The sequence below is a fragment of the Saprolegnia parasitica genome (genome assembly GCF_000151545.1).
Source record: "Saprolegnia parasitica CBS 223.65 unplaced genomic scaffold supercont2.44, whole genome shotgun sequence".
Taxonomy (NCBI): Eukaryota; Oomycota; class Saprolegniomycetes; order Saprolegniales; family Saprolegniaceae; genus Saprolegnia; species Saprolegnia parasitica.
Window position 1 is genome coordinate 111,063 of NW_012156438.1, and position 27,138 is coordinate 138,200.

Here is a 27,138-nt window from a genome sequence, read left to right on the forward strand (position 1 = left end):
TAGTCGTTGCTGCAAAAGTTGCTGTTTGTTCTGTAGTGCTGGATAAAACAACTGCAAACGCATTGAAGTAACCGGCACGGGAGGTCACGGCGCTCGTGGAAAGAGGGCCCGAAACGACAGCGTTGCGCACGGCGAGCAAACATGCACGTGACTCCTTCCGGTCTATATTGACCACGTAACTGGTGGACGCATGCCCGTGCAAAAACCGATGGATAAACCGGATACCAACCCGGTTGCGACAGTACTACATCGGCTCATGGAGAGGAACAACCGTTTAGCAGGGCGAGCCTTAGCTTCTCATACCGGGCAAAAACTTTCTCCATGAACCAGAGACGGGAGTTCTGCTGGCAGTGACCACCAACCTGGGGTGTGAAGCGCCCCGAAAACGACCTGCTCCGAAGACTCGGTGCGTGGAACCGTGACAGCTGGCGCTGGTCATGCAAGGATGATGGGACTTGAGCACCTTTTTAAGAGTGGACCTTCCTGATCCGTCCCACCTGGTGGCTCACTGCGGCCGTTCTAAATGAACTGTAGCTTTGACAAACTTGAGCGGTCCAATGTTGTCAATGGCCAATGGCTTATTCGAGGGATTGTTCCCTTGGTGCAGAAGAATGTTAGTACCCTCCGTGTGCTCACGAGGTCGGTCCTTACAGCTTCGGCGCGGTACACCGTTTGGCAGTTTATCGTCGCCGCATCGCACCGAGACGCCTCGAACGCACGCCGCAACCTCGGCTTTACTTGAGGCACTTGTATGCTTTGACCCTTCGAGGTTGTCGACCATTCTCCGCGCGTCCGATGGTGCCCGCCAAATCACTGGGGGTACCTACACTCTCGCCACTCAACACGCATTTCCCATCGCCGAACCACAAGTGTGTTTCTAATCAAGTGCACACAATCACAGATGTGCGAATGGCAGTGGGATCGCGAGCGACGCGACATGCGAGAACGATGGATGGCTGCAGAACGGTCCAAACAACGGCAAGCCGTTTCTACGAGTACAGTCTTTTTCATTTTTGAATTTGCCTCATGTCACGAACAACGAGGTACGCGGCGCTGCCGCTGCAAACGCCCGCGGCACACGCCTCGATGCACCCGCTCGACAGCGTCAATTTAGTCTCTCGCTGGACGTATTGGTGGGTGAACCCACTCGTGGATCTCGCCAACGCGCGCCAGCTCAACGCCGACGACCTCTGGTTGCTTCCGGACCGCCTCGGGTGCGCCACGATCAGCAGCCAGTTTCTTCCTGCGTACGAGGCCAAGAACAAGTCGATTCTCCGCGCATTTGTCTCGGTCTTTGGCTGGAAGGCGGTCTTGATCGGTTTGATGCAGTTTGTGGCCATGCTCGGGTCGCTCTGCGGACCCATGGTCCTCCAACAAGTGGTCTCGGCCGTCGAGTCGTCGAGTGTCGACTTTTACACGCTTCTGCAGCCGATCGTGCTTCTTTTCATCGTCAAGGTGGCTCAGACTGTGATCCAGACGCAGACGACGCTCCAGAACGATGTGTTGTTCGTCAATTTAACATCGGCGCTCCAGGACCTCTTGTTCCGCAAGTCCCTCGTGCTGGACACAAACTCGCGTCGCGTCAAGAGCACCGGCGAGATCTCCAATCTCTTTTCGGCCGACATGATGTGGATCCTGTACGCGTCGTACCAAGTCAACCAGATCTGGATCATTCCGCTCCAGATTACTGCGCTCATGTACATGCTGTGGCAGCTTCTGGGTTCTGCGATGCTTTGCGGCCTCGTCGTGATGTTTGTGACGCTCTACATCAACCGCCTCGTCGCGTCGCTGCTGCGCACCAACTTTGAGGTGATGATGGACCGCAAGGATGCGCGCATGAAGGTGGTCAACGAGGTCTTTGGCGCGATGCAGATCATCAAGCTCAACGCGTGGGAAGAACGGTACTTCGACAAGATTACGGCGCTTCGTAACGCCGAGCTCAAGTCGCTTTGGAGGGAGTCGCTGCTCGCTTCCATGGCCATTACGATCAACGGCGCCGGCCCCATTTTTCTCACGACTGTGTCGTTTGCAGCCTATGTGCTTTGGCTCGGCGAACCGCTCACGGCGTCCAAGGTGTTTACGGCGCTCAGCCTCTTTTCGATGATCAAGGCGCCGATGATGACGCTGCCCAACATCATTGCCAACTGGATGCAAGCCTATGTCTCGTACGGCCGCTTCAAAGAGTTTCTCGCCATGCCAGAAAAGAACGCAGACCTCGTGAGCAACAAGGTCTCGGGCAGTGACGTGGCCATTGAGATTGTCAACGCGTCCTTTGGCTACGACGCCGACAAGCCGCCGCTCTTCTCCAACGTCAACCTTCAAGTCAAGCGCGGCGAGTTTGTCGTGATCCATGGCTCGGTCGGCGAAGGCAAGTCGTCGCTCTGCAACGTCCTCCTCGGCGAACTCGACAAGTACGCGGGGTCCGTCGGCGTCAGCGGCCGCGTCGCGTACTTTGCGCAGCAGCCGTGGATCCAGAACATGACGATCCGCGAAAACATCCTCTTTGGCCACCCGTACGACCGGAAAAAGTACAGTGCCGTGCTCGAAGCGTGTGCTTTGACCAAGGACCTGACGCTCTTTGCGGCCGGCGACCGCACCGAGATTGGCTCGAAAGGCGTCAACGTCTCTGGCGGTCAAAAGGCGCGCATCGCGCTCGCGCGAGCGTGCTACAGCGACGCCGATATCTTTCTTTTGGACTCGCCCTTGTCGGCCGTCGACGCGATCGTCCAGAACGAGATTTTCACCAAGTGCTTTCTCGGTCTCCTTCGGCACAAGACGATCTTGCTCGTGACGCACTCGCCCGACATCATCGCGTCGTCGTACATTGACCGGACCATTGAAGTCAAGGACGGGACGCTTATCGCGTCGGATGTCATTGCGAGCAACAAGGCCGACCACCCAATCCTCGTCACGCCTTTCAAGGCCCATGCGCGCAACCTCGGTGAGGACGATGATGTGTTGGTCGATGACGCATCGACCGTCGTCGACAGCCATGCTGGCCTCGACTACGCCGACGCGCTCGTGTCGCCGTGCGTCAAGTCGCCGTTTGGTGACGCCAAGTACCAAGAGTTCCTCTTCACGCCGGCCAACGAGTCGGACGTCAAGACGTACGACGAAGAGAAGAACGCGCAGGATACGAGCGGGAAGCTCGTCATTGAGGAAGAGCGCAACCACGGTCGTGTCTCCAAGGCGGTCTTCCTCTCGTACTTTAACGCTGTCGGTGGCTGGCCCGTTTTGATTGGTCTGCTTCTTGCCCAGTCGCTTTGGCAGAGTCTGCAGGTTGGCAGCGATCTTTGGCTCAGCGCCTGGACGAGCAGCGCCGCCAACTTGACGACGACCGAATTCCGCGATGGCGCCGGGTATCACATCTCGGTCTACGCGGGCCTTGCGCTCGGGTCGGTGCTCATGATTGCAGTGCGGGCACTCACCGTCTCGCTCGCTGGCTTGCGTGCGTCCAAGTCGCTGTTTAATGAGCTCACACAGTCGCTGCTGCGGGCACCGATGCGGTTCTTTGACACCAACCCGGTTGGTCGGATCCTCAACCGGTTCAGTGGTGACATGAGTCAGATTGACGACGACATTTCGTTCTCGATAGGCTACTTCTTTGCGACGCTCTCCATCCTCGTCTTCTCGCTCGGCACGACCATGGTGGTGATCCGCGGCTTTAGCGTTCTCTTGTTGCCCCTGATGTTAGTCTACTACTCGGTGGGCGCTCGCTACGTCCAGCCGGCACGCGAGATTGAGCGCTTGAACAAGACGGCGCGGTCGCCATTGATGACGCACATCTCCGAGTCGATCGACGGTGCGGTGCTACTGCGGTCATTCGGCACCAAGCAAGTCCGCCGCTTCCAGCGCCTTCACCAGACCAAGGTCAACAACTCGGTTCAAATGATGTTTGCGCACGACCTTCTGAGTCAGTGGTTTGCCTTCCGCATCCAAATGATCTCGGCCTGCATGCTCTTTGTCACGACGTTCTCGCTGCTCTATCTGCACGAGTACCTCACGGCCGGTTTGATTGGCCTCGTCTTCAACTACGCGCTTCAAATCACGACAAGTCTTGAAGGCATGGTGAGTGTTTGGTCGAATCTCGAGTCGGCCATGGTCGCGCCCGAGCGAGTCGCCGAGTACATCAATATTGAGCCGGAAGCGCCCCGGTACATTTCTGGCGCGACGTCGAGCGCATGGCCGGCGTCCGGCAGCCTCAAGTTTGAGAACGTCAGCTTCCGCTACAAGCCCAACGACCCGCTCGTGCTCAAGGACCTCAACTTTGACATTCGGTCGGGCGAGAAGATTGGTATCGTCGGTCGCACGGGCGCCGGCAAGTCGAGTTTGACCATGGCGCTCTTCCGCATCAACGAGGTTGCGTCCGGCCACATGTACATGGACGGCGTCGACACGAAGAGCGTCGGCCTCAAGACGCTGCGCGAGAGCATGGCGATCATTCCGCAAAACCCGATCTTGTTCAAGGGCACGCTGCGCAACTACCTCGATCCGTTTGACGACTACTCGGACGACCAGCTCTGGGACGTGCTCACCAAGGTGCGCATGCAGTCGCGCGTCGCGACCGAAGAGCTCAAGCTCGAGAGTCCGATCGAAGAGAACGGCGAAAACTACTCGGTCGGCGAGCGCCAAATGCTGTGCATGGCGCGGGCGCTCCTGCGGCAGAGCAAGATTGTGGTCATGGACGAAGCGACGGCTGCGATCGACCACGAGACGGACCAGAACCTGCAGCAAGTGATCCGGACCGCGTTTGCCAAGTCGACCGTCCTCACGGTGGCCCATCGTCTCGACACGGTCTTGGATTGCGACCGGATCATGGTGTTTGACCAAGGCCGGTGCGTGCAGTGCGACACGCCGCAAGCGCTCATCGATGCGGGCGAAGGCATCTTCTTTGAACTCTGCGACGAAGGCGGCTACTTGGACCGGATCACGTCGCCTACGACAACGAGCACCGAGTAGACGCGGGCGTTGCATTGGTCGAGAATGAATGAATATGTGTGCTTGTTCTGTTGTTTAGCTGTTCGGTACTACGTACGATTCAAACGTAAATTGTCGACCTGCGTGTTGGTACAGACACCGTAAGCGCATGCATCGATGTTAGAGTGTCGCGTCCTGTTTGTCCCGAGGTCGACATTACTGTACTACGAGTACTGTGTTGCGGTTTACCATAGGGGACTGATATTAAAAGTTTCTAAACGATGTAGCTAGCACTTGACGCTTCGGGTTCTGAGTCCTGCTGCTGCGCAAAGTCTTCGATGGCCTTCTCGAACGAATACCCGTTGGACGTCGCCACGTTGCGCCGTCGGTAAAACTGGTACAGCTCGCACGTTTCCGCCAAGTCTTTCGTGTGGCGCCGGGTCTTGTGGCCGCAGTGGGGACACGGAAGGTACTGTCTCTTCCGCAGTGTCGGCGTGCTTGCCAAAGCGCTCATGCCAACGACGACCTGGTGTTTTGTGCTTGCCTCGCTGGTCGCTGGGCCGATCGCGCGCTCGATGGCTGCGTGGACCGCGAGGTGGTCGGCGGTTTTGAGCGTGACGTCGGTCATCTAAAGCCCGATCGATGCATCACTGCACAACCTTGCTGCTGCGTATACAAGCCAACGCACCGTGACAAGGCCCGTCGCAAGACGGACTTCAAGGCAGTCGGCGGCGCGCCACGTGTGGAGTAGCGCATTCCACTGTGCTGCGATATCGGCAAAGTCTTCGGATGGACAGCGCGCGAGGAAGTACTGGAAGAGCCGCGCCTCGCTCTCGGTGCGTACACCACTATACGCCCTCTCGTCTTCGTCGCCAGCATCGGCAATGGCGACGTCGGTCTCTTCCGTCTCGGGCGGCGTACTGGTCTGCGCCGCCACCGAGCGTGTTAATGGCTCAAGATTGCTGGGTGGCAGCTCAAGCTCAAGAATGCGAGGCGATGCGATAATGGGCAGCGGCTCGGGTATGCTGCGGGCCACCGATAGCACTCCTGGCACAAACATGTGATAGTCGCTCCTACAGCGGTATGAGAGCGCTGATTGAAAAGTGCTTCGCCCACCGTACTCGCTTCATCCGCGTTGGGCACAGAAGCTTGTGGCGCCTTGGGCTGCGACAAAGAAGCACACGTTCTTCCCGCAGCTCAGGATGATCCGCAGCCCACGGTCTTTCTTGGACCGGACCAGCCGCTCGGGTGGTTGTACGAGACGTGCAGACATCTCTTCCAAGGTCGGCGACGTCGAGGAGGCTGACGTCGAGGGCGCCATTGACGGCAAGATGTAGATGGGTTTCGAGCCGTCGTGTGGCATGCTGCTAACACAAGAATGCTCAAGGTGGCCAAACGAGATATTGGCTCCATGACAGCCAATCAGATCGCACGGAAAGGCGTATACGGCAAGACTTTGGCCAATCCGGTGGCTTGTAGAGTTACCTCTATATGTGGATACCTGACTACCATCAAGTTTCAGAGTATTGAGCGCCTCCGCCTCCGACAGCGGCACTGCAGTTCTTTTGGCTTGCTTGGTGGTGTGGCTGCAGAAGGCAACGAAAAGGCAACTAGAAGTCCTTGCGGTAGTTCGACTTGTCGGCCTTGAGGAGGTACACCAAGCATCAGTATTCGACCTCGCGCGAGCCATCCCTCGGCGAATGGGGTCCACCACGGGATGGATCTCTCCGTGCGCAGCTTACTCCCAACTACCAAGTGCTGGTGCCAACTCCCGCGCACCCAGGCGTAGCACTACGTATGCGAACTCTTTGTAAGGAAGATAACGCGGAACACGTTGATATATATAAGCATCAGTATTTCAACGTGTCTCCTGGGTGTTTTTGTTGTGTCTGATGAATCCTGCAGAAGAATGGGGCAGCGACGCAATGAGCTGTTGAGCACCGTCGCAACTGCCTCACAAGCAGCAGAATGCGCAACCAAAGCAAGACAAAAGTGTATTACAATGGGTACCTGCAGTCAGCAACTCAGTCCAAGGGATTGACGACATGTATCACCTGTGAAAAGTGCCAAGCCGAATGATATGTCACATTAGGATGTCGTGGCGGTTACGTTTGGACCGAAAAACCATTTCAAGCATTGAAGTAAAACATGGAAAAACCTTTAATTACATGCTCAAAATCTTGTGTGTCAGCATGCTTATTTTATATTCTGGTGCAAGAGATGCTCTCACAAGTAGAAACTATCGTCACTCGATGGTTTGTCCTCTGACGAAGCTGTGGCGCGATGGGCTTTTGCAAGGTGATCCATCGCGCGCACGGCTCTCTAAGTTCAACCCCATCAATCAGTAGCCTCGTTGAATTGATCTCTGATTTCGCCGCACCTCGTACTCGTCTTCGAGTGTGTCCGTGAGCTGCAAGAGCCGTTGTCGTGTCGCCTCATTGACGGCAAGGTCATGCAAGCTACCAAAGGATAAGCAACCAAGGAGCTTATATTCAAGACGCACTCGAGTCGGAGTTGATTTAGTACCGATGCATGGGTCTGCGTGTCGACGATGCTGCTGCGTGTACTTGTTGCATTACCTAGTACTGCCTACTTGATCGTTACACAACACACATCTTTGCCGTCTTGCCAGGTGCTAGGCGTGCTGGACCTCAAACGCATCGTCGTCGTCGTTCAGCCTTCGGTTCAAAAACGTGCGCGCGAGTTGTCGGATCGCGAGCTCGGTCCGCACCTTGCATTCAAGGTCCGCGTCGCATGCGCGTTGCGTCTTGAGCCGCCGCTCCGACAGCTGAAACGTGCCGTGATAGACAGGCAGTTCAAGTCGCAGCCAGATGCGCTTGACGCTATTGCATAGTTTGTATACATTTTCTACATCATGTGCCATGCAACCACCGTACCGACTCGCAAACTTGAGTGTTCCATGGGTCTCGAAGAGGCAGTCGACGGACGGCGCGACCGTACAGAGAAGCGCCACCGCAGACGCCAGCGTCAGTGTCGGCGATACAAGCTGCGTCAATACCGAGTCCTGGTACGGCACAGCGGTCGTCGGCGTGTGGCTAAACAGCCACATTGCATGACCAAAGGCCAAGAGGCTTCGGTCGACCGGGTTGGCCTAGTGGCAACTTCATTGAAACGTCAAATGAAGTGCATCAGGTACAGTGGTGGCAACGCTCTCTGAAGCAGCCAAATCGACAACGTCCAGGGTAGACACACGCAGTGGTGACCCACCATCTTTGCTCCGACGTTCTAGCGTCTAGAGCCCAGTGCAGCATGAGTAGGGCATCCCAAAAGCCGCATCCACCAACGTACCAATCGCAAGAGTATGTGACGGCAAGATGCTTCACCGCGGCACTTTGTGTTGCCGGCTTGGACGAGAGCGAGGGCGTCATCCGCAGTCGTGACGGGTATGTCGGTATGTCCCCGGAGCTCCCACACGCGGTCCGTGGCGCCTAGCGACGTTCGTGACGCGCGCCGCGATCATTGACGAGCACCTTGGTGCAGCGTCACTGCCGAGGCGGGCTCCGTCGCAAGCAGATCCACGAGCGTCTCGTCGTGGACTTCTACATACGACACCTGCATGGCGCGGTATGAGATGACGGCGTCTGTCCCGCGAGGTGAATTACCCGAAGCATGTACTCGACGGTCGCCGCTGTGGCGCGAACGTGACAAAAGATGTCGTTTAGGATGTGGATCGTGAGCGAGGCGATCGTGAACGACTTGCCCGACTGCGACTGCCCGTAGCACGCGACGAGGCCATTGTAGCCGGCCAGAAACGCGTCGAGCGTCGGCTAGACCGATGAAATTGCACTTGCGCGGGGCTTGGCAACTTGGCGTGTACCTGCACGCTGCTTTCGTAGATTGTGGCAGCAGGCACGTCCGGCGCGTACAGCTGGTCGAACGTGTACGACGTGGTCGTGGCCTTCTTGGCGCTGGCTTGCGCCGGGAAGATCTGCTGCGAGATCGTTGGGCCATGCCTACGCGGCGAATCGTCATGGCCGCGCCATTACCCATGATTGGCGCACCAGGACCATGCGCTCTTGGCGAGCTCGCACGCCTGCTCCCGGCGCGAGAGAGGCCGGACGCGTACGCCGACGCTCACCCGCCGGCTTTGGTCCATCGCCGAGCCACGTTGTCGCGATCCCACCAATCGCCGGTCGTCTCATCCGGACGCATCCGGAAACGGCAGGATCTGGCCTTTCCAGCGGTACGCCGAGGAGCTGCGGGCAGGTGTCGCGCTTTGGACCACGCCGCGTACTACTGTAGCACTTCGTATCTATCGAGTGCGAAGATGATAACGCAGCACTTCCTTCTAATCATGGACGAAGCGAGGCATCTATGCTATGCGCCTGTCGGGCCCACTGACGCGAGACCGGACAGGCGTCACGCACCTCGGCGTTAGCTCGCAGCGTTCGGAACAACGGTCGGTCGCCGCTGCCATCAACGACAGCTATTGCAATGGGTGCGAAGCTTCCTTCGCCACGAGATGCACTGACGCTACGAAATGCCTACGCTCGGACTTGCCGGCTCAAACAACACTTGTTGTCTACCCATCGGCTCGGCCGGATTGGGCACGAAGCTTTAAGGTCGTGATGTGATCTAAAGTCCATAAGCTGTCGTAAGATACGACCGACGGGACGCCCGCCACTCCGTAGCTATGCAGAGCATCGTAGATTCAACACTGGCCAACACCCATCCTTCCCTTCTAGAAAATCAAATCGCCAGAGAGGCGCGCCTGGTACGCGCGAACTTACAAACGCTTTGGCACTAGCACAACCACGACATGATTCTGTACAGCTAGTGTATCGATGGTGGTCGCTCTACCCCTAGCACAACTGAGCAGTGCGGCCAATGTGGAGGCAACCGCTGTTGGGCGAGCCCCAACTAACGCCTTTGTGGTCGTGGTCGTGGTGGCTTTCCGACGCCATGGCGCCTTTGGGTGGTGATTTCAGTTTGTGCTCTACCGCCAGTCGTACAGTGCTCTGTGTGGGTCGGGGAAGCAAGCATGAAGTTCCCGAAAGCGCCCCCATCGAACGGATTTATCATTTTTCGATGGCACAGATTCCCGCGTCGCCTTCAACTTCCAAGCACGCCTGCGTCGACTGGTGGTCTGTTTTTGTGCCCAGTACATGAACCGACATACGTCGGGACGGTTCTCCATGAAGCGTCGAGCTACGAGATGCGCCGTAGCGCCCAATATGGGCCAGAACTAGACTGATCCCTTGCGCGGTCTACCGACTACTGCTTCGCAGTCGAAGTCGAGTATCGATGGATAGATAGATGGATCGTTCGATTGCTAGATACACGTAAAAAAGCATGGTTGGGTTGGATCGTCCGGCAGTGAGCAACGCGCGCGCGACAGCTGAATCTCGCCCGCTGATTGGTCTATTTGTCGCGTGATCATTTTGACCAATCATACGCCGGATGTCGCAATCATCACATTGCCTTTCTGCCATGCAGCGTGGCACGCCGACGCTCGGTCTGCACGCGACCACCGACATTGGCAACGTCCGCAAGACGAACGAAGACACATATGTGCTGGCGCCCAACCTTCTGACTCGCGACAATGACGTCGCCGCATCCCGGTCGCTGGTTGCAGTCTTTGACGGCCACGGGGGCCGCCGCGCCGCCGAGTACCTCGAGACCCACTGTGTCCGTGTCTTCACCGAGAGCGAGGCGTACGGCTGCGATACAAAGGCGGCGCTAACAGCAACCTGCCAGCGCCTCGATGCCGCATTCCTCGCGCTCGCCGCCGACGGCGGCTCCTTTAACGATGGCGCCACCGCGATCATCGTCGTCGTCGAACAACGACATGACGCGTCCGTCGTCGTCACGACAGCCAACGTGGGCGACTCGCGCGCACTCTTGTGCCATGTCAAGCAGCCGCCCGTCGCCTTGTCGGTCGATCAAACGGCCGCGCGGGACGACGAGGCAAGCCGGGTGTACGCGGCGGGTGGCTTTGTCGCGTACAAGAACAAGTTTCGGCCGCACATTGCGACCCTCTCGGGCGTGAAGCGGCGCTTGCGAGGGGTACACAAGCACTCTGTTCTCGGTTTTTTATGAGGTGTGTAGACAAAGGAAGCGTGGATGCGGTCCCTCGGGCGACCGCTGCGCGTGTACCCCGGTGGCGTCATGTGCTCGCGTTCGATTGGCGATCTCAACTGCAAGCAATCCAATGTGCTCATTTCGGACCCCGAAATCACCGAAATCGAGCTCAGCACCGACCACGTATGCGCCGTAAAATGACCGTTGGGATTGAGGCACGCGTCTAGATTTGCATTGTTGTCGCGTCCGATGGGCTCTGGGGCTCGTCTCGAACCGCAAGGTCCAGGCCAAGGTCAGGGCGTGTCTCGAGGTCACCGCCACCGAAAACGCCGCCGATCAAGCCGCCTATATTAGCAAAACCCTCACCAAAGTGGCCAAAGGCGCTTTAGAGAGTGACGACAACATCACTGTCGCGACCATTGTTATCGACTGGAAATCGACACCGACGGATCGATCGCAGATATCGAGCGCAAATATGCCATGAATGAGCACTACGATATGCAAACTCGTAAATAAAAACGTATAGTCATGAACTGAAAGCGATACTCAAACAACCAAGCAGCACGTCGCGCCAAAAGCTGTCGCCACGCTGCGGAGAACGACGCCATTGCATGCGTCATGGAAGACGCAGCTGCACGCCTGTAAAACTCCTTCCACATAAAAATCAAACGATTTTGGTACCGGTATGTGATAGCTCGGGCCGTGACGCGCCGGCTCATCTCGGTATCTAGTACTACGGCATATCCGGCATACGTGGCACGATGTGGACGCAGTGGTCAGACTGGCGATGCTTGCGAGCACGTGCGCATACGGTAGATACGCTTACAGGTAATACGGCTCGCAGCTGGGTTATAGCTTGCCCCACACACTCCAAGCTAGCATGTGAACCGAACAGATCCTACTAGATCTGGTCGGCTCGCGATTCGATCGACTGATGCGACGGCCTTTTTCACTTGCGCTTCAGAATCATGGAACAAATCGGTCTGCTAAAAGGTTATGGCAAAGTCGAACGCCAGTGCAGCGACCTGCGTATGCTTCCCACGATTACTCGTTCTGCCCGCCCGCCATCTCAATTTGGGTTCGTTGTTTACCGATTTCCGACGGCTCCCACGTTGATAAAGTACGCCATGACGCGCCGTGGGTCGTCAGAGGCCGCCGTCGACTTGATGTCTCTAATGTCTCCGCAACATACACAGCTATACTAGTGTGTTGTATACTTCAGCGAACCGCCGAGCGTTTGAACGCTCGACTAAGCTGTTCGTCAACTTAGACTTTGTTTTGAAAGATATTCTAGAGCACCAATACTTATTCTGGTACTTGTACGTGGTGGTACAAATATCACTCTACGCCGAGAACCGATGGCGAATCGAGTCCGTCAAATCCACACTTGGTGCCGTCAGTGGCGAGCGGAGTTCCCACCGCACACGATTTTCCCGCTCGCACCTTGCTGCAAGGGCTACCGTGCGTCCAGCGTGCAGTCACGCGACAGCTCTACCGCTGGAAGACTCTTCACAGCTCTCAAGTAGCTAAACTAGCCTAGTACGCTCTCGACCCGCGCATTGTTCTTCCAATTCCAACAGTGCGAACATCTTCTGCTTTGTTTGCTTTGCCAGAATACAGTACGAGGCGTGTGTACATCGACTGGAGTACCTCTGCAAAGCACTTCAAGTGCCAAGGTGTATCCCACTGTCGCCAGAGTTGTCGACTCCTCACACCGTGCGACACGTTCCCTCGTCGATGAACGTAGCATCCTACGCGCTGTGTTCCGTTCGTGGCACGCGTCCCGAGCGTCCTTTTCACAGCCACCGCTCTACCTCGCAATAACGCCACACTGGATTTCAGTGCCCACACGTTTAAAAGTTGATCATATACGGGCCAGTTTGACTTTTGCGTCATGGCCAGCACATGCCTCGGCCAACCACTGTGTCTCTATGCACCTTCCCATCCCGCGTGTGCGCTCGAACTAAATACCAGCAATGTGCCCGTCACGTCCGTAGCCATCGGCGCCGGGCTCCTCTTCCTGCTCGCGTTTCTCTCCAGTGCCAACGATATGGTCAATATTGTCGGTACGGCGGTCGCGTCTCAAGCCATGGCGCCACGCCGCGCGCTTGTACTCGGTGGTCTTTGCAGCGTCGTCGGGTACCTTCTCTCGGCCGCGGCAGCCGCACCACCGCTGCCCGATCGCATTGGCGCGAGCCTCTTTCCGCCATCGTCGCCGTGGCGGCATGGATTTTGCGATACCAAAGACGCGGTGTTTGCACATGGTCTTCTCATTGCACTCAGTGCCGCGGTCGTCGTGCTAGCGCTCGCGACGGTCGCCAAGCTCCCTGTCTCGTCCACTTATGCAGTCGTGGGTGGCCTTCTCGGCATGACGCTGACGTATACTGGCGTCGATGCACTCGATATGCCGAGTCTTGTGCGCCTGGCGCTCTCGTGGGTCGCGGCACCGTTGCTGTCGGCGCTTCTGAGCGCGGTCGTGTACCGTCTCACGGCCCGCTGGATTCTCAACACCAAGCATCCGCAGTCGCAAGCACTGGCGGTGCTGCCCGCGTTCTACAGCCTGTCGTTGGCAGGCTTTGTCAGCGTCGTCGTCGGTCGGGCGCGGCCACTCTTGGGTCGGTATCGCGACTATTTCCACGGGATCTCGCTCCTTCTCGGGCTCGTCACATATGGCCTCGCGCGCTATAGCCTCGTGCCGTACGTGGCGCGGCACTTGCCGTCGTTTATGCACGGCAACCCGTGCCACCCGACGCTGTCAACATCCGCGCTCTCGCCCTTCGCGAGTGTGTACGACCTCGCCGCTCTGCAGCGGGACTCGATGCCGTCGTGCCTCATGGACTCGACGTTTACCCGTGACGACGACGACAACGAGATTCCGAGCCTCGGCGACAATCCGTCCGTGTTGCAGCGGTCGTCGCTCGAGTGGAACGGTGACTTTTGGTGCCTCACACCGCCCCAGCGCGACGCCTACTACGTCTTCAACTATGCTCTGCTGCTACTGAGTGCCTTAACTGCAGCCTTGTACGGCATGCACGCTGGGACGACGGCGACGACGCTGCTGCAGCTACTCGATACGATCCAGCGCCATCGTGACGCGCCGTTTCGAGAGAGTGACGCGCCGTTGTGGACGACGGCGGTGGCCGCGGTCGGTTGCTTCCTCGGGGCAGTGCTCCTCGGCCGACGGGTGCTCACGCCGGTGCTCCATGGCGCGTGCTTTGTGAGTCCGCACCGCGGCTTTTGCATGCAAGTGGGCCCTGTGGTCGTTCTGAGTCTCGCAGTGCTCCTTCAAGTGCCCACATCGTCGACCCACTGCACTCTGAGCGCGATTGCCGCCGTGAGCCGCGCGCACTATGGCACGTGGAAGCTCGAGCGCGCACGGTTTATCTGCTTTGGCGTCTCGTGGGTTTTGATGCTTCCGACGACGATCGCATGTGCGGCTGGCATCGCCTACGCACTGCGATGATGGTAGTAGCTCTTATTTAACTCTAGAACCAAGTTGTACATCTATCTACATGTATCTACAGTATCTATCTATATACTAGTATCTATATACCGTATCTATCTATATATCTGTCTATCTATATATATATATATCGACCGCAGTCGCCATACCGTGGAACGGTCAAGCCTAACACCGCTGACGGTAGCGCGGTTTTTGTACATGGCTATTCCCATCCAGATGATGGGAAATGTTGGCTTCAACGAGCGTGAAAAGATATATAAAGTGGCAAAAGCGCCCATAGTATTCCGACTATCCGACGAGGATCTTTCGACCCTACGATGGCAAAAATCTATCCGACAACACGTAGACTTGCCACCAACGTTGCACATCACCGTCCCTGCGCTGGCCGTTATCCTCTCCCATTTCTAGCTGCTGAGTTTTCACACAGCTTGCTATCCCACGTCGAGCGACAAGGGCTGTGCAAACGCGTTTCGTAATGATAAGGAGTGAGAGTCGAGAAATTCGTTGGTTCTCGCCTGCGCACGCATTGCTAGCTCTCACATTTGAGCGCGGTCGAGAGGGTCGAGGCCCCAGCCCCCCTCGTCGTCGGAAAACTCATCGTCTTCGGAAAGCTCATCTTCTTCGCTGTCTAAAAAGCACACGGCCCCGTCGCTTCCTACGTCACGTTTGTGAAATCGATCCCAAATTCAACGCATACCGCTGTCGTCGTCGTCGCTCGACAGCTGCGCGCGGGAGAGCGGCGAGAGGGGCTTGACATACCGGAACCCGGTTGTATGCACGTCGTTGCAATCGTCGTCGGATTTCCCACTGCCGTCACCGGCTTGCGAACTGTCCTTCTTTTGGCAGTCATGGCTACATGACATTTTGTACAACGTACGTTGGAGGTCGATGTGTACTACCTCAGAGGCTTCGTCGCCTTGGCCGGTGGTGCTTTTCGAGCTGCTTTTTTCGCCGGCTTCCTACAGTAGATGGCTCAGACCTTGATGACTGGTATCGCCATTATACTTGATCGATGTCGATGGACTAGAATTCTCTGGCGTGTCGACCGATGCCTTGCGCTTCGGACGGCCACGTCTGCTTCGACGCTTGGTTTTGGTACTTGGTGGCGCCGGTTCAGGGGCGCCTTCCGACGACTCGGTGGCGGCGGGCTTGGTTGGAGCGCTTGCTCGAGCGGTACCTAATAACACGGTTATAGTGGCGCAGTCTAGCCAAAGAGGACGAGGTGTCGACCTTTTGGCGCTGTCGTCGTGCTGGCCGACGCCTTCTTCTCGGCATGCTCGACCAGGCGCGGGTTGAAAAATAAATCTTTGTGAGCAGTCGAGATTTTGGCTGTCAATACTTTTGAAACATAATATTGTCTTGAATCGACTACGGCACTGCATCCGAAATGTCTACTGCGGTGAAATGTAGGCACTGCCAGAGTGCATATCCTTTGATATTATAGTCATGTCGAGGGAATCAAGATATTGTATGGATTGAACGAAGGCAACAAACTTCCAACATTTTATAAATTGGCACGGCCGACCGTTCATGAGATCCTTCATTCGACGGATCCTTCTTTCCGTGGTAGTATAATTGTACTGTGGTGTAGCGCTCGATTCCTCAAGTGTAGGGGCTTGCTTATAACATGGTCGGTTAATGGGCAATTCGTCCTAACTGTACACGACGAAACGACGAATTGTATCGAGTGATCCCTTGGTCATCCAAGTGCAAGACTTGACAATCAATCAATCAATCAAACGTGTTCGCGTTGAAATCAAATTAGCAAAAACCAAATCAAAGACTTCGCATACGTCGTGCTACACCTGAATGCGTGGGAGTTATCCTCTTGTTCGTCGGATGCATTTCGATGCGATCGCCCATCGGGCCGTTTCCAAGAAGAGGCAAGGCCCGAGCGATCCAGAAGACTGGTTCCAAGATCGCACACGATCCAAGATCCAAGATCCAGGCGCAGAGCAAACGTGCTCAAGCCATTTCCAAATTGGTAGTGTCAGTCAAGCAACGAACCCGCCACCACCGGCATGGCGGACACCAACACGGTTGTTGCCCCCAAGTAGTTCGGTCTTGATTGAGGAAAAGAACATGCGTGTCGATCTTTCCACAAGCGTGCTGCTCAATGGGACCGAGCTGTTTGCCTCCAAATGAGCCAAAACAGACAACCGGCCAAGTGGACCGACTCGACAAGTCGGCGCTGTGGCAAGCAACCTATCCAAATGACTCGATACAAAACATTGTAAGCACGCAGTACTCATCCTTTAGAGACTAAAAATACGCCATCATGGTGGCAGCTGCGTTGTCGGCGGTGCATGCCGACGCTACCACGGACGTTGGCAATACACGCAGGGAAAACGAAGACGAGTTTTGCGTTGTACTCGACCTGCCGCTACGTACCCCCCACGACAATGCCTGCCGTCGGTCGCTCTTCGCGGTCTTTGACGGCCACGGTGGCGTCCGCGCCGCGACCTTCCTCAAGACACACCTTGTTTCGTACTTGGTGCAAGACCCGCAGTACGGTCAGAGCACGTCGGACGCACTCGCCTCGACACTGCGGCGTCTCGACGCGGCGTTTCTCGAGCTTGCGCGGCGTCACGGCGGTGCGATCGATGGCTCGACCGCGATTGTGGTCGTGCTCGAGCAGTATCACGGGAATGCTTCGCCGACGCTCATTTGCGCCAACCTCGGCGACTCGCGCGCCGTCTTGATAAGTCGACATCATTGGGAGCTGCTCTCGCGCGACCAAACTGCGTCGCGCGTCGACCAGCAGCCGCTTGTCTACGACAACGGCGGGTTTGTGGCCTTTCGAAATACATATCGCCCGCCAACATCGGAGCTGCCCCTCTGGCGTCGGTGGTGCCGAGAGGTACTCTACCGTCTCGTTATCCTCGATCTAGGCAAAAATATCCAAACGACTTGGAAATGGTCTCGTAGATCTACGACGCGTGGCAAGCTCGAATCGTGGGGCGACCGCTGCGCGTGTACCCTGGAGGCGTGGTGTGCACGCAAGTGATTGGAGACCTCGACTGCAAGCAAGTTGGCGTCGTCCGCGCGATCGCCGAGTGCACGGTCGTCGAGCTCCACCCTGCCCACGTATGTTTTTTATCTTTCAATTGTCCAAAAAGATAGTTTAACATTGCCAATGGACGACTAGACGATGGTGGTGCTGGCCTCGGATGGGCTGTGGGCCGTGGTGGCCAATAAGCTCGTGCACGCACATGTTCGAGACCTGACATCGGCGACCACGGCCAGCCACGAGCTCGTCCAGCTCGCCAAAGCACATCGGCGAAGCACCGACAACATCACGGTCGTCGTCGCGACCTTGACATGGCAGAGTGCTGTGCCGTAAAACCACAGTCCAATGTCCCTCTTATGGTGTTAAAAACGGCATTGAGAGTGTCTTGTGCGTCGACGGAAAGGCCGTCTCGCTGCGCTTCTTGGCTTCTCGGTTGTCGCGAAACTGGACGTCTATGGTCAATATGTCTTGTGACCTGTAGACAGTAAGACGTCCACGAACCTTGAAAGTGGTGCAGTGTCTGAAGGCGGCGCATGCGTGGACTAGGGCGCAGTCCAGCATAGGGGCGCGCGACGTCGGTCGGTGCGCATTGCTACGTGCGAAAAACAGTGTTTACATCCAGTGCACTGACATGCTGCGTCGTACGTGTAGGCGACCACTGATCCCGTCGGACAAGGGCGTGAGAAGGCGTTCCTGTGCCGGGTCCATGGCCTGGTCCTGGAACCGACCGTTCACGAGCACACGGCGGACGCGAACGTGGCCTCGCGGTAGCTTGGTTAGCGGTCCCGGCGTTGGCGTTTCCGAGCGCTGTCCACACTATGTGCATGCATACTACGCGTCGCATCGAAAGATACTACCTGAAAGGGCAATGTCGCTGGCGACAATAGACTCTCCAGTCGTTTATGGTTCTTGGCTTGCCGACGCGAGGCCATGTCCATGAACTCGCGCACCTACACCACCCATATGCAACCCAATCTTCGAGATGCGGGCTAGGGTATTAGGGATCGTATTTTTTCTTCACGCACCGCCGAGGGATGGTACACGGCCATCATGTCCACAAGGGGCAGTGGCACCGCGAGGACAACGGCGCCGGGCATCGCCAGCACGGTGACGCTGGACCGGGTTTTGCCCGCGCAGTGCTCTTCGCCACACAGCTGCGGCGCTTCGAGCATATCAAGCACTTTGGTCGCCTAGCATGTTGCCGCTATATAAGCTTCCAATCCACAAAAGATACAAACGCCGCACCGCATTGGGCAGGTGCGTCATCGTGGTCAGGGTTCCCGCAACGAGGAGGAAGAGGGCGGTGATCCGGTCACCTTGGGCCACGAGCAGCGTCTTGGCCGTGAACGCCGTGTACGTGCAGCTGTAGGCGAGCCGCACCATGCTCGCGCGGGAAAAGTCCCGAAAATACGAAATATTGTGCAGATAGTTGAGCTTGACGCGCAGCATGTTGTGCAGCTGATGGCGTAGCACCGCGACAGCCGGCGCCTTGGCATCGTACAATTAGCGTCGTACATACATGTCGTCGCACCGGACGAAGCACGACGAGATGCGTGACGATTGCATCGTAGTCGATGAGGGCCGTGGCCGTCCGATGCATTTGGCCGTCGACAGCGACACCCGGCGTCGCACCGTCCCCAAACACAGTGCCCGGCCCAAAGTGACCAATGCAGCCAAAGCCGTGCATGGCCATTGTGATCGAGCCTAAAACGCGTCGTAGTAGGTCGTGGATTGGTTGAACGCGAGTGCTTCTACCGTGAAGGACGATGTACATGCAGTCACCAACGTCACCTTGCTTGAACACACAATCACCGGCAGCGCACGCCCGCAGCTCCATCGACGGTGTCACGTCTATCGATGGGTGCAGCTGCGAGAGCCATCGTTCGTTCATACCGTGGGATGCAATGCACTCGGCAATCAAGTACGACGTGCATTTACTGAGCGAGAGCAGCCATTGCGTCAAGGCCGATGCGTCGTTGGCATCCCGCACATTAGGGGCGGAAAGGAGTGCTTGGTGCGCGGCGGCTGTCAACGAGGCCTGCGACGTTGGCGACACATCATAGGCAAACCCGTGCTCGATCGGTAGACGCATCGGAAGCGTCCGGTCCGTGCCTACTCCCGTGAACAAACCAACAACACGAGCCCAAACGGTCGTACCGCGGCGACGGGCCGACGCCCGCCAGAGACAGACGATCCACTGGACACTGCGTACGACAGCACGCCAGCTTTTGAGCCCTCGAAGCGCCACCGGTGTGGTTGCCTTCCGCGCATGGAGTGTCGGCACGAGGTGCGACCGGCCGCGCGTTCGGCCAAGGCGCAGCGTGTAGCCGTCCGCAATGTCGTAAAAGGAAAGAACCGCGTCGTCGTCGAGTAACATGCCCTTGAAGTACAGCCTACAACACGAATCTCAATCTCAAAATTGAGACGACGCGTGTACGTTTGCTCGTCGGGGGCGAGGCCGGTCCGCGCCATGACGAGCTGCTTGAGGACGCGGACTGACTCGTCTTGGGCAACAAGAAGAAGCTCTTCGCGGCCGCCCTTGGGCAGCACGATATGCAGCGTGATCGTTGTGGCCGATGGCATCTTGCAATGTTCGATCGACGGACGCCAGAACGTTGGTCTAAAAATAGACCACGCCGTACACGCACGCCGTGCTGCCACGTCAGAGGTTTTGACACGCGGTACTACAAGTCAGCAAGGGGATGACTCGCGAAGCTATGGCGCTAGATAGAAGTAGCGTTCTCGTCCCGGCCACTGCCTCTACGCGTGCACGCCTGTCTGCTGCTTGCGGCGGGGCCGTAGGAGCCATGAATGCGTCACGGCATGATCCGACGAGGCAACACGTGCCCTTATCCAGGCTCTGCTGACGACCCATAGCAACACCTCTTGTTAAGAGTCGCCTGTGTTGACGGGAATGACATGCACAACCCAACGGAATATAGGAAGAGAAGAAGGGTCGTGTAAATAGGTGACAGATACAAACGCAGAGCAGCGAGGCGTCTAGAAGGCGATTTCGGTGCTTGTTTTCCGCACTGAGATGGGCTTGACCTCGAACGCCTTCATGCGCTCGCTCACCAGACTCGACGTCTTGGCCGGCTTGGGCTCGGGGGCCGGTGCAGCCACGGGCGCGGCCTCGGCCACGGTTGTCGTCGTGCGCGCCAGCGATCGCGGCTTGGCCGACTCCTTGGACGGCGTGCGGCGCTCGGACTTGGACCGGCGCATCTGCTGCTTGGCGGCAGATGGGTCCATCTTGAAGTACTCTTTTTCCGTCGAAGCAAAGTTCTGCGCGCTGGCGTCGTCACCGGCCTTTGTGCCTGGTGTCCACGTCGGGAGGCGCTGGCGCAGGTTCTGGTACGTTGACGACTTTTGAACTTTCTTGAGCTTGCTCTCAAGCGTCGACTTGCCCATGGAGGCGGCGACGCCGGCCTGCGTGCACACGTACTTGCCCTTCTCCTTGATGACGGGCGCTGCAACCTTGGCGCCGAGCATCGCCGACGACGCGAGCGAGCCCGCGGTCGACGCGGTCGTGCGCGCCATGGAGCCGGCGCTCGTGGCCATCGATCGAAGGCTGTCCATGCGGTTCATGATGGTGAGGTGCGAGGGCCGGTGGAAATGAGAGACTGGCGCCTGCTACGCCGAGGCGTCCGAGCTGCGCTTCTACCCGCGGTCTGGCCCTATCGAGGCTGTAATTGCATTGCCTTAAAAAGTATGTTACACCCAAGTGTGACACGCTGATGGTGGAGTGTGGCTTCCCATTCGATGAAAAACAGCCAATAACGGTGCTGCATCCGGCAATGGGCGCAGTGGATTGGTTAAAAATCAATCAGCAAACTGCATCTTCAAGAAAAACGCCAGCGAATCTCATCATTGCTCAAAGGATCCTCAAGATTGCTCAAAGGGTATCTGCATAGACAACGCCGTGATAGACCCTGCGCCGGACCATGTACCGCGTCATTCGACGATCTCTCGCGCTTCTCTGAGTGCGTAGGTTTTTAAAGTGTCCTTGTGTGACCCAAGAGAATAAATATGCACGAGGGCTCGACGACATCGCGAGGCGTCGATTTAGAGAAAAAAGCGGTGTGTACTGAAGAAGGCAATTCTTGATTGCCAGCGTGACGTGTGCCAGTGGCGCCACCTGGTAGCACAGATCCAGGCAGCGCTTCGAACGTCGCGCCGACCGTTCTCGCGTTCGATTGACGTCTCAGGATGCCACGTATCTCGACGACCAAGCAACTGCTGCGATCGCGGAAGCCGCCTCGTTCGCGCCTGTTGCATTCAACCAGCTCGCTCAAGACGACCGCTGCATGCGAGGTATTCTAATATGAGGTCCACAACATGTAGTAGGTGCTCCGTCCAAGGTCACCCACGGCGCGTAATGACCGCAACGTGTTCCGGTTGATAGCTCCAAGGTGCTACTGCCCGTCGACCGACCGCGAGCAGAGATCCAGCTCACTAGATCGACTAGACGACTCGAGTGCTCTCGTTTTCAGCTTGTCGTTAGCCGCCCCATGGACGTTGCAGCTTGGAAAAAGCCATCCTTGCGTCTTGCTGGCCCGTCGCTTAGATAACATGAATCGAGCACGGTCGCGTTATCTAATATCTGTTGTCCGTTACGGCCGTTGGAGCTGCCACGTTTTCCAGATACCAACTCCATTGCGTCCGGCGACGAAGCTCGTCATGGCCAAGTCCCTTCCGCGCACGTACTCGGTGCCAATGACAGCGGTCGCCGACGCCGCCTCGGCGCCCTTCGTGCGCACCGCGTCGGCGCCCGGGCCCAAGCCGCTCCATGACGAGTACGACATTGTGCTGGCGCAGGCGCTGCCGATCAGGTACCTTCCATGCGAAGCGACGTCGCCGCTCCATGGCGCTGTAGCTTGCGCTTTGTCTTTGAGACGCTGTGGCGCGACCCGCAGTTCACGATCGACTGCCTCACGTTTGTACGCGAGACCAACATCGACGTCAGCGCCTGGTCGACGTCGCCCGTGACGTACGCAGCGTTCGCCCGGCCCGAGACGTTCATGGCCGAGCGTACGGTGCGCTTTACGCACAACAAGAAGAATTTCATCGGGCCGAGCTCGATCCCGACCACGCAAGTGCATCGGTACGCTCGTCGTCGTCGTCGTGGCAAAAGCAATACGAGTGTGTACTAGCTATGTGTACGAAGAAGACAAGCAGCTCGTCGTGAGCACCACGTCGACGGTCTCGGACGCGCCGTACTGCGACTACTTTCGCGCGGAAGCGCGCTGGGTCTTCACCTACCGCAGTCCCACCGAGTGCCATGTCGAGAGTGGCATGCGCCTCAATTGGTCGAAAACAACGTGGCTCAAAGGCCAGGTCAGTGCAGGCGTTGAAGCAGGTGTGGATACGTGTCGTCCTTGGTAGATTGAAGGATTTGCCAAGACCGAGTCGGCGCAGATCATGCAGTTTTGGGTCAAGAAGGCCCTCGAAGCGCACGCCAAACTCCACCCGGTTGCAGGCGCATCCGCAACATCAATGGCCGAGACCACCGAGCTCGACAAGCCGCACGGGTGGACGCCCGAATTGACGTTGCAGTACATGCGGTGGGCCAACCTCGTTTGTCTCGGTGTCTTCATCGCGGTCATGCTGCAGTTTGCCATCTCGGTCCACAGCTTGCGGTCAGCGACCGCGGAAGCCGTCCGACTTCAAAAAGAGCAGCACCGACTCTTGGTCCTGTGGCTGGACCGCCAGTCGACCTAATCCTAAATACCGTTCGTTCTCGGTGCCGTCCAATCGTTGCGTCGATGGATCGCCTTTCGAGTTGATACAAACTTTACGGGGCCTGTCGGTCGGCTCAATTGTCACCATCGACATCAACGACATCAACGTCCAAACCCATCCAGAAGGTGCTGCAGGGTCTTGTAGCAAAATAGAATGGTCACTGCTTGGAGACCGACAACACGAGTCTCACGGTATAGAAAGGCCGATGCGATAAAACGAGCGCCTTTCGCTGGACTGCCAACACGAGCGCCATCGTCGACCTCACTCTGCAGCTTGCTCCTTTCGCATCGGTCGATATTATGATTCGCACGTATTGGTGTGTCCTTCTTACTGCCCTCGCTCTCGCCGACGCTGCGCCGTGGGTCGTGCAGTCGATCAAGCACTGGCCGACGTCACCGGAGCGCCAGCACATCTTCCGAGCCTTGCGCCACCTGCACGAAGACACGTCGGACGCAGATGACCCATCGACGCGGGCGCCGCAGCACCAAGAAGGCTACGGTGGCGGGGGCTACGGCGGGGGCGGCTACGGCCTCGGCGGCTACGGCTATGGCGGCAACCTCTCTCCGTTTGGGGGCGCCAACGCGAATGCCGGTGCCGTCGCCAGCTCGTCGGCTCGGAACGAGGCCAGCTCGCTCAACAAGGCCAACGCGGGCACGTCGGCCGAGAAGAAAGCCGACCAAAGCGATATTTTTTACGAAAAGCTCATCATCTTCAAGAAGAGCCACAACCGCGTCAAGGAAGCGGCGGCGTCGGACCAAAACCACCTCAACAAGAACAGCGTGTCCCAGTCGGCCGATCAGCTCAAGCTCGCCCAGCAGAGCCAAAACATTAACTAGGGTAGCGTCCTCTTAAGCGATCGCACGCTGTACAAGCACAAGCTGCAACCTGCCATGACCACGTCCAACACTGTTGTCCATGCTGGTGCGAGCACCGACTAGAAACACGCCATTTTAGCTGATGTTGGCGCCGTGCGCCGTAACAACGATGCATACAACCCACATAGAGAGTTGAAATATGGCTTGCGCGGCCATGCATTTCTGCCCGGGATGCAAAGCACTGCATGTGTGCTGCGATACAATGGTCGGTATGGGCCAGCGTCCTTCTTGAGTGGCGTGTAATTAGTCGGCACCATGAACCAACGGACCAATCACAGGCCACGCCAGCGGCTGGACCAATCGCTTGTGCAGCTTTGAATCATGGCGGACGCACCACCGACCGCGCCGGCCATTGACCCGGCCGAGCTGGCGACATGCATCCGCGTGCTCGAGACCTTCCGCGACGACCTCGAGTCCTTCAAGCTGCCGCAGTTCAAGGCGCTGCGCAAGGCTGTGCTGCCGCTCTGCGAGGACATCCGCAGCCGTGTCTTCCACGGCAACGATGTGCAGACGCACGACCAGAAGCGGCTCAAGAAGCAGGAGCGGAAGCGCAAGGTGGCCCAAGCTGCCGCCCTCGACCGGCAGTTTATCAACAACACGAAGCTCCGCAAGCAGCGCCTCGATGCGCTCGACAGCCTCACGGCCGCCAACCCGGCCTTTCCGCAAATCCCGGACGGCGCCGTGCCGCTGCTGACAAACGAAGCGACCGAGGATACGCCGGACGAGCCCATGGCCGGTGAGGACACGCCGCAGCTCCATGGCTTCCGGTCGTGCTACGTCTGTAAGAAACGCTTCGATACGCTGCATCACTTTTATGACCAGCTCTGCCCCGCGTGCGCAACGCTCAACTTTGAGAAGCGGCTTCAATCCGCCGACCTTACGGGTACCGTGCAGCGTTCGTTCTTGTCCTTCGCCTCATGTACGTGCAGGCTACAAGGCGCTGGTCACGGGCGCGCGTGTCAAGATTGGCTACCACACGGCGCTCAAGCTGCTGCGTGCGAACGCCGTCGTCGTGGCGACCTCGCGCTTCCCGCACGATGCGGCCATTCGGTACGCCAAGGAGCCCGACTACGAGGCGTGGAAGGTATGGACGACGAAGTTTGAGAAAATGAACAAAAATCAACAAAAATCCCGAAAATCCCGAAAATCCCTAAAATGATGCATCCTAAATGAAACTACGTAGGACCGACTGCATGTGTACGGCATGGATTTGCGCGACCTGGCCGGCGTCGAAGCGTTCATGACCAACATTGGTCAGCTCTTTGGCTGGCTCGATATTGTCATCAACAATGCGACGCAGACCATTCGCCGCCCGACCGCCTACTACCAAGTACGAGTTTGCCTTGACCGATGCGATAGTTTGGCATGGGCATTGTACTAGCATTTGCTCGAAAACGAACGGACGCGCCTCGATGAAAAGCCGATTGCAATCCAAGGCATCCTCAAGGAAAACGCCAAGTTTCAGCACACGGTCCAGGTATTACACCGTAGAAAAAACAGTATTTTGCGCACCGCACTTTATACGTAGGCGTCGGGGCCGCTCATGCTCGGGACATCCGAGCCGTCCTCGCTCTCGACGACGACGGGGCTTGCGTCGACGTCCAAGTCGGCGGAAATGTCGCAGCTCCAAGTGCACTCGGAAGACGCGCTGCCGAGCGACGAGAAGGCGACGCTGTTCCCCGTCTCGCAGCTCGATACGAACGCGCAGCAGGTCGACTTGCGCAGCACCAACTCGTGGAAGCTCAAGATCGACCACGTCGAGTCGCCAGGTACGCGCTAAACTACTCGATCCTGTCTTCTCATCGTACTATCGAGTAGAGCTGGCCGAAGTGTTTGCAATCAACACGCTCGCGCCGTTCATCCTCAACAAGCGCGCGATCCAGCTCTTTGCCGAGGTAGTACGACAATATTGTACACCTTTCAATATTGTCGAAATGAATCCATTTATGGGAGTAGAGCCCGAACGCGCACAAGTTTATCATCAACGTGTCGGCGATGGAAGGCAAGTTTTACCGCTACAAGACGCCGCACCACCCGCACACCAACATGGCCAAGGCCGCCGTCAACATGATGACGCGCACCTGCGCCGACGACCTCGCGGCGCGCGGCATCTACATGAACTCGGTCGACACGGTACGCGTCGACATGCATTCCGTCGCTACAATGACAGTATTGTAGGGCTGGATCAACGACGAGAACCCGCGCGAGAAGGCCCAAGCGATCGCCAAGGAGCACAACTTTCAGGTATTTGAGTCGTCTTTTCAAACGGGACGGGCCACTCAGGCGGCGGTATAGACACCGCTGGATGAAATTGACGCGGCCGCGCGCATTCTGGACCCGATCTTTGGCGGCTTTCAAGTGGCGCCGCCGACGTTTCCCGCCGGTCAGTTCTTCAAGGACTACCTCCGCTCCGAGTGGTAATGCAGCCACGTCCAATGCCCTTCCCTTGCTCGTGTCGTTGTCGAGACCGTGTACCGAGAAGAAGACTGTGTTTTTTGCAGCCAGAGTCTTGTTTGCATCGCCTTTGTCATACCGTACAGTGGAACGTCGTACAGTGTATGCGCGGATGACCAGATGACGCAGCTCGGACGTTGTACGAGACGCTGTCGCCACAACGTCGCCCTTTGCGATGGACCCAAGTGGCAATTCCCACGAGTCGCTCATGTGACGTGGGCCTTGGGCCCAAAAAGCTACAGGTCGTCGTGTCCACGCCGCACATTGTGCGACATTGCCTTGATCTGTCGGCTCGTAGCACCGCCACTCTCATTTCTTATTCCATCCATGGCATTCGTCTTGCAGGCAGTGGATATTACAGAATCTACGCAAAAACCGCCGTTTTCTCGCACCGTATCCTGAGCTACCGACGCTGCCATCGATCCCGTGGCGCACCTGCATGCCTACTGCCGACGTTGGCATCCACCCGGCCATGAAGCCGACCAGCAACGTGGCCAGCAACGTGGCCAACGGACCATGAGACACTTGCGAGAGGTTCACGCGGAGTGACAGGATTGCGCGTTCGTCAACGTCTCGACGCGGATTGGCCAGCGAAATGACAAAAAAGATTTGCCACCAATGCGCCTTGTCCGCCGAGG

At 57.4% G+C, this 27,138-nt stretch overlaps 13 protein-coding genes across 13 annotated transcripts in view; 8 read left to right on the forward strand and 5 right to left on the reverse strand.

Annotated features, from left to right (window-relative positions):
• Positions 1 to 1,026: 1,026 nt before the first annotated feature.
• On the forward strand, positions 1,027 to 4,959 carry SPRG_09363 (hypothetical protein; the record flags this gene model as incomplete). The annotated part of the gene is made up of 1 exon (XM_012348458.1): positions 1,027 to 4,959. One exon carries the CDS (start codon positions 1,027 to 1,029, stop codon positions 4,957 to 4,959), a length of 3,933 nt encoding a protein of 1,310 aa, XP_012203848.1.
• A 232-nt stretch (positions 4,960 to 5,191) lies between these two features.
• Positions 5,192 to 6,113, reverse strand: SPRG_09364 (hypothetical protein; the record flags this gene model as incomplete). Its single annotated transcript, XM_012348459.1, has 3 exons — positions 6,034 to 6,113; positions 5,606 to 5,990; positions 5,192 to 5,545 (listed from the first exon to the last, which is right to left on the reverse strand). Exons 1-3 carry the CDS (start codon positions 6,045 to 6,047, stop codon positions 5,192 to 5,194), a joined length of 753 nt encoding a protein of 250 aa, XP_012203849.1. The 5' UTR covers positions 6,048 to 6,113.
• A 990-nt stretch (positions 6,114 to 7,103) lies between these two features.
• Positions 7,104 to 9,034, reverse strand: SPRG_09365 (hypothetical protein; the record flags this gene model as incomplete). The annotated part of the gene is made up of 10 exons (XM_012348460.1): positions 7,104 to 7,239; positions 7,298 to 7,376; positions 7,421 to 7,760; positions 7,815 to 8,029; positions 8,075 to 8,170; positions 8,227 to 8,366; positions 8,409 to 8,490; positions 8,541 to 8,705; positions 8,756 to 8,891; positions 8,940 to 9,034. The coding sequence occupies 8 exons, from the start codon at positions 9,032 to 9,034 to the stop codon at positions 7,553 to 7,555; spliced, it is 1,137 nt and encodes a 378-aa protein (XP_012203850.1). The 3' UTR covers positions 7,104 to 7,239; positions 7,298 to 7,376; positions 7,421 to 7,552.
• Positions 9,035 to 10,368: 1,334 nt separating this feature from the next.
• On the forward strand, positions 10,369 to 11,160 carry SPRG_09366 (hypothetical protein; the record flags this gene model as incomplete). Its single annotated transcript, XM_012348461.1, has 2 exons — positions 10,369 to 10,944; positions 10,987 to 11,160. The coding sequence occupies 2 exons, from the start codon at positions 10,369 to 10,371 to the stop codon at positions 11,158 to 11,160; spliced, it is 750 nt and encodes a 249-aa protein (XP_012203851.1).
• Positions 11,161 to 12,890: 1,730 nt separating this feature from the next.
• SPRG_09367 (hypothetical protein) lies at positions 12,891 to 14,422 on the forward strand (the record flags this gene model as incomplete). Its single annotated transcript, XM_012348462.1, has 2 exons — positions 12,891 to 12,909; positions 12,957 to 14,422. The coding sequence occupies 2 exons, from the start codon at positions 12,891 to 12,893 to the stop codon at positions 14,420 to 14,422; spliced, it is 1,485 nt and encodes a 494-aa protein (XP_012203852.1).
• Positions 14,423 to 14,874: 452 nt separating this feature from the next.
• Positions 14,875 to 15,285, reverse strand: SPRG_09368 (hypothetical protein; the record flags this gene model as incomplete). Its single annotated transcript, XM_012348463.1, has 2 exons — positions 14,875 to 15,077; positions 15,120 to 15,285. The coding sequence occupies 2 exons, from the start codon at positions 15,283 to 15,285 to the stop codon at positions 14,959 to 14,961; spliced, it is 285 nt and encodes a 94-aa protein (XP_012203853.1). The 3' UTR covers positions 14,875 to 14,958.
• Positions 15,286 to 16,692: 1,407 nt separating this feature from the next.
• On the forward strand, positions 16,693 to 17,806 carry SPRG_09369 (hypothetical protein). Its single transcript, XM_012348464.1, has 3 exons — positions 16,693 to 17,282; positions 17,351 to 17,509; positions 17,571 to 17,806. Exons 1-3 carry the CDS (start codon positions 16,701 to 16,703, stop codon positions 17,763 to 17,765), a joined length of 936 nt encoding a protein of 311 aa, XP_012203854.1. The 5' UTR covers positions 16,693 to 16,700; the 3' UTR covers positions 17,766 to 17,806.
• Positions 17,807 to 18,421: 615 nt separating this feature from the next.
• Positions 18,422 to 20,015, reverse strand: SPRG_09370 (hypothetical protein; the record flags this gene model as incomplete). The annotated part of the gene is made up of 6 exons (XM_012348465.1): positions 18,422 to 18,622; positions 18,678 to 18,920; positions 18,964 to 19,136; positions 19,188 to 19,544; positions 19,590 to 19,825; positions 19,870 to 20,015. The coding sequence occupies 6 exons, from the start codon at positions 20,013 to 20,015 to the stop codon at positions 18,422 to 18,424; spliced, it is 1,356 nt and encodes a 451-aa protein (XP_012203855.1).
• A 354-nt stretch (positions 20,016 to 20,369) lies between these two features.
• On the reverse strand, positions 20,370 to 21,115 carry SPRG_09371 (hypothetical protein). Its single transcript, XM_012348466.1, has one exon. The coding sequence runs from the start codon at positions 21,015 to 21,017 to the stop codon at positions 20,433 to 20,435; it is 585 nt and encodes a 194-aa protein (XP_012203856.1). The 5' UTR covers positions 21,018 to 21,115; the 3' UTR covers positions 20,370 to 20,432.
• A 994-nt stretch (positions 21,116 to 22,109) lies between these two features.
• Positions 22,110 to 23,150, forward strand: SPRG_09372 (hypothetical protein; the record flags this gene model as incomplete). The annotated part of the gene is made up of 4 exons (XM_012348467.1): positions 22,110 to 22,261; positions 22,306 to 22,533; positions 22,583 to 22,766; positions 22,815 to 23,150. 4 exons carry the CDS (start codon positions 22,110 to 22,112, stop codon positions 23,148 to 23,150), a joined length of 900 nt encoding a protein of 299 aa, XP_012203857.1.
• A 320-nt stretch (positions 23,151 to 23,470) lies between these two features.
• On the forward strand, positions 23,471 to 24,007 carry SPRG_09373 (hypothetical protein; the record flags this gene model as incomplete). The annotated part of the gene is made up of 1 exon (XM_012348468.1): positions 23,471 to 24,007. One exon carries the CDS (start codon positions 23,471 to 23,473, stop codon positions 24,005 to 24,007), a length of 537 nt encoding a protein of 178 aa, XP_012203858.1.
• Positions 24,008 to 24,367: 360 nt separating this feature from the next.
• Positions 24,368 to 26,550, forward strand: SPRG_09374 (hypothetical protein; the record flags this gene model as incomplete). The annotated part of the gene is made up of 9 exons (XM_012348469.1): positions 24,368 to 24,929; positions 24,976 to 25,130; positions 25,230 to 25,376; positions 25,428 to 25,523; positions 25,575 to 25,815; positions 25,865 to 25,941; positions 26,003 to 26,179; positions 26,225 to 26,290; positions 26,342 to 26,550. The coding sequence occupies 9 exons, from the start codon at positions 24,368 to 24,370 to the stop codon at positions 26,465 to 26,467; spliced, it is 1,647 nt and encodes a 548-aa protein (XP_012203859.1). The 3' UTR covers positions 26,468 to 26,550.
• Positions 26,551 to 26,972: 422 nt separating this feature from the next.
• Positions 26,973 to 27,138, forward strand: part of SPRG_20755 (hypothetical protein) — a gene marked incomplete at both ends in the record, with an annotated part of 1,473 nt that continues 1,307 nt past the window's right edge. The window contains one exon of the mRNA XM_012348530.1: positions 26,973 to 27,002. Within this exon, the coding sequence (XP_012203920.1) occupies positions 26,973 to 27,002 (30 nt within the window). The remainder of the gene's footprint in view (positions 27,003 to 27,138) is intronic.

What these genes read in the sequence shown, in the direction of transcription:
- SPRG_09369 (XM_012348464.1), top strand. Translation starts at nt 16,701, where the DNA reads ATGGTGGCAGCTGCGTTGTCGGCGGTGCATGCCGACGCTACCACGGAC. An exon ending in GGCGTCGGTGGTGCCGAGAG is followed by an intron (nt 17,283 to 17,350) that starts GTACTCTACCGT and finishes ATGGTCTCGTAG; the next exon opens with ATCTACGACGCGTGGCAAGC. An exon ending in TCGAGCTCCACCCTGCCCAC is followed by an intron (nt 17,510 to 17,570) that starts GTATGTTTTTTA and finishes ATGGACGACTAG; the next exon opens with ACGATGGTGGTGCTGGCCTC.
- SPRG_09371 (XM_012348466.1), bottom strand. Translation starts at nt 21,017, where the DNA reads ATGAACCGCATGGACAGCCTTCGATCGATGGCCACGAGCGCCGGCTCC.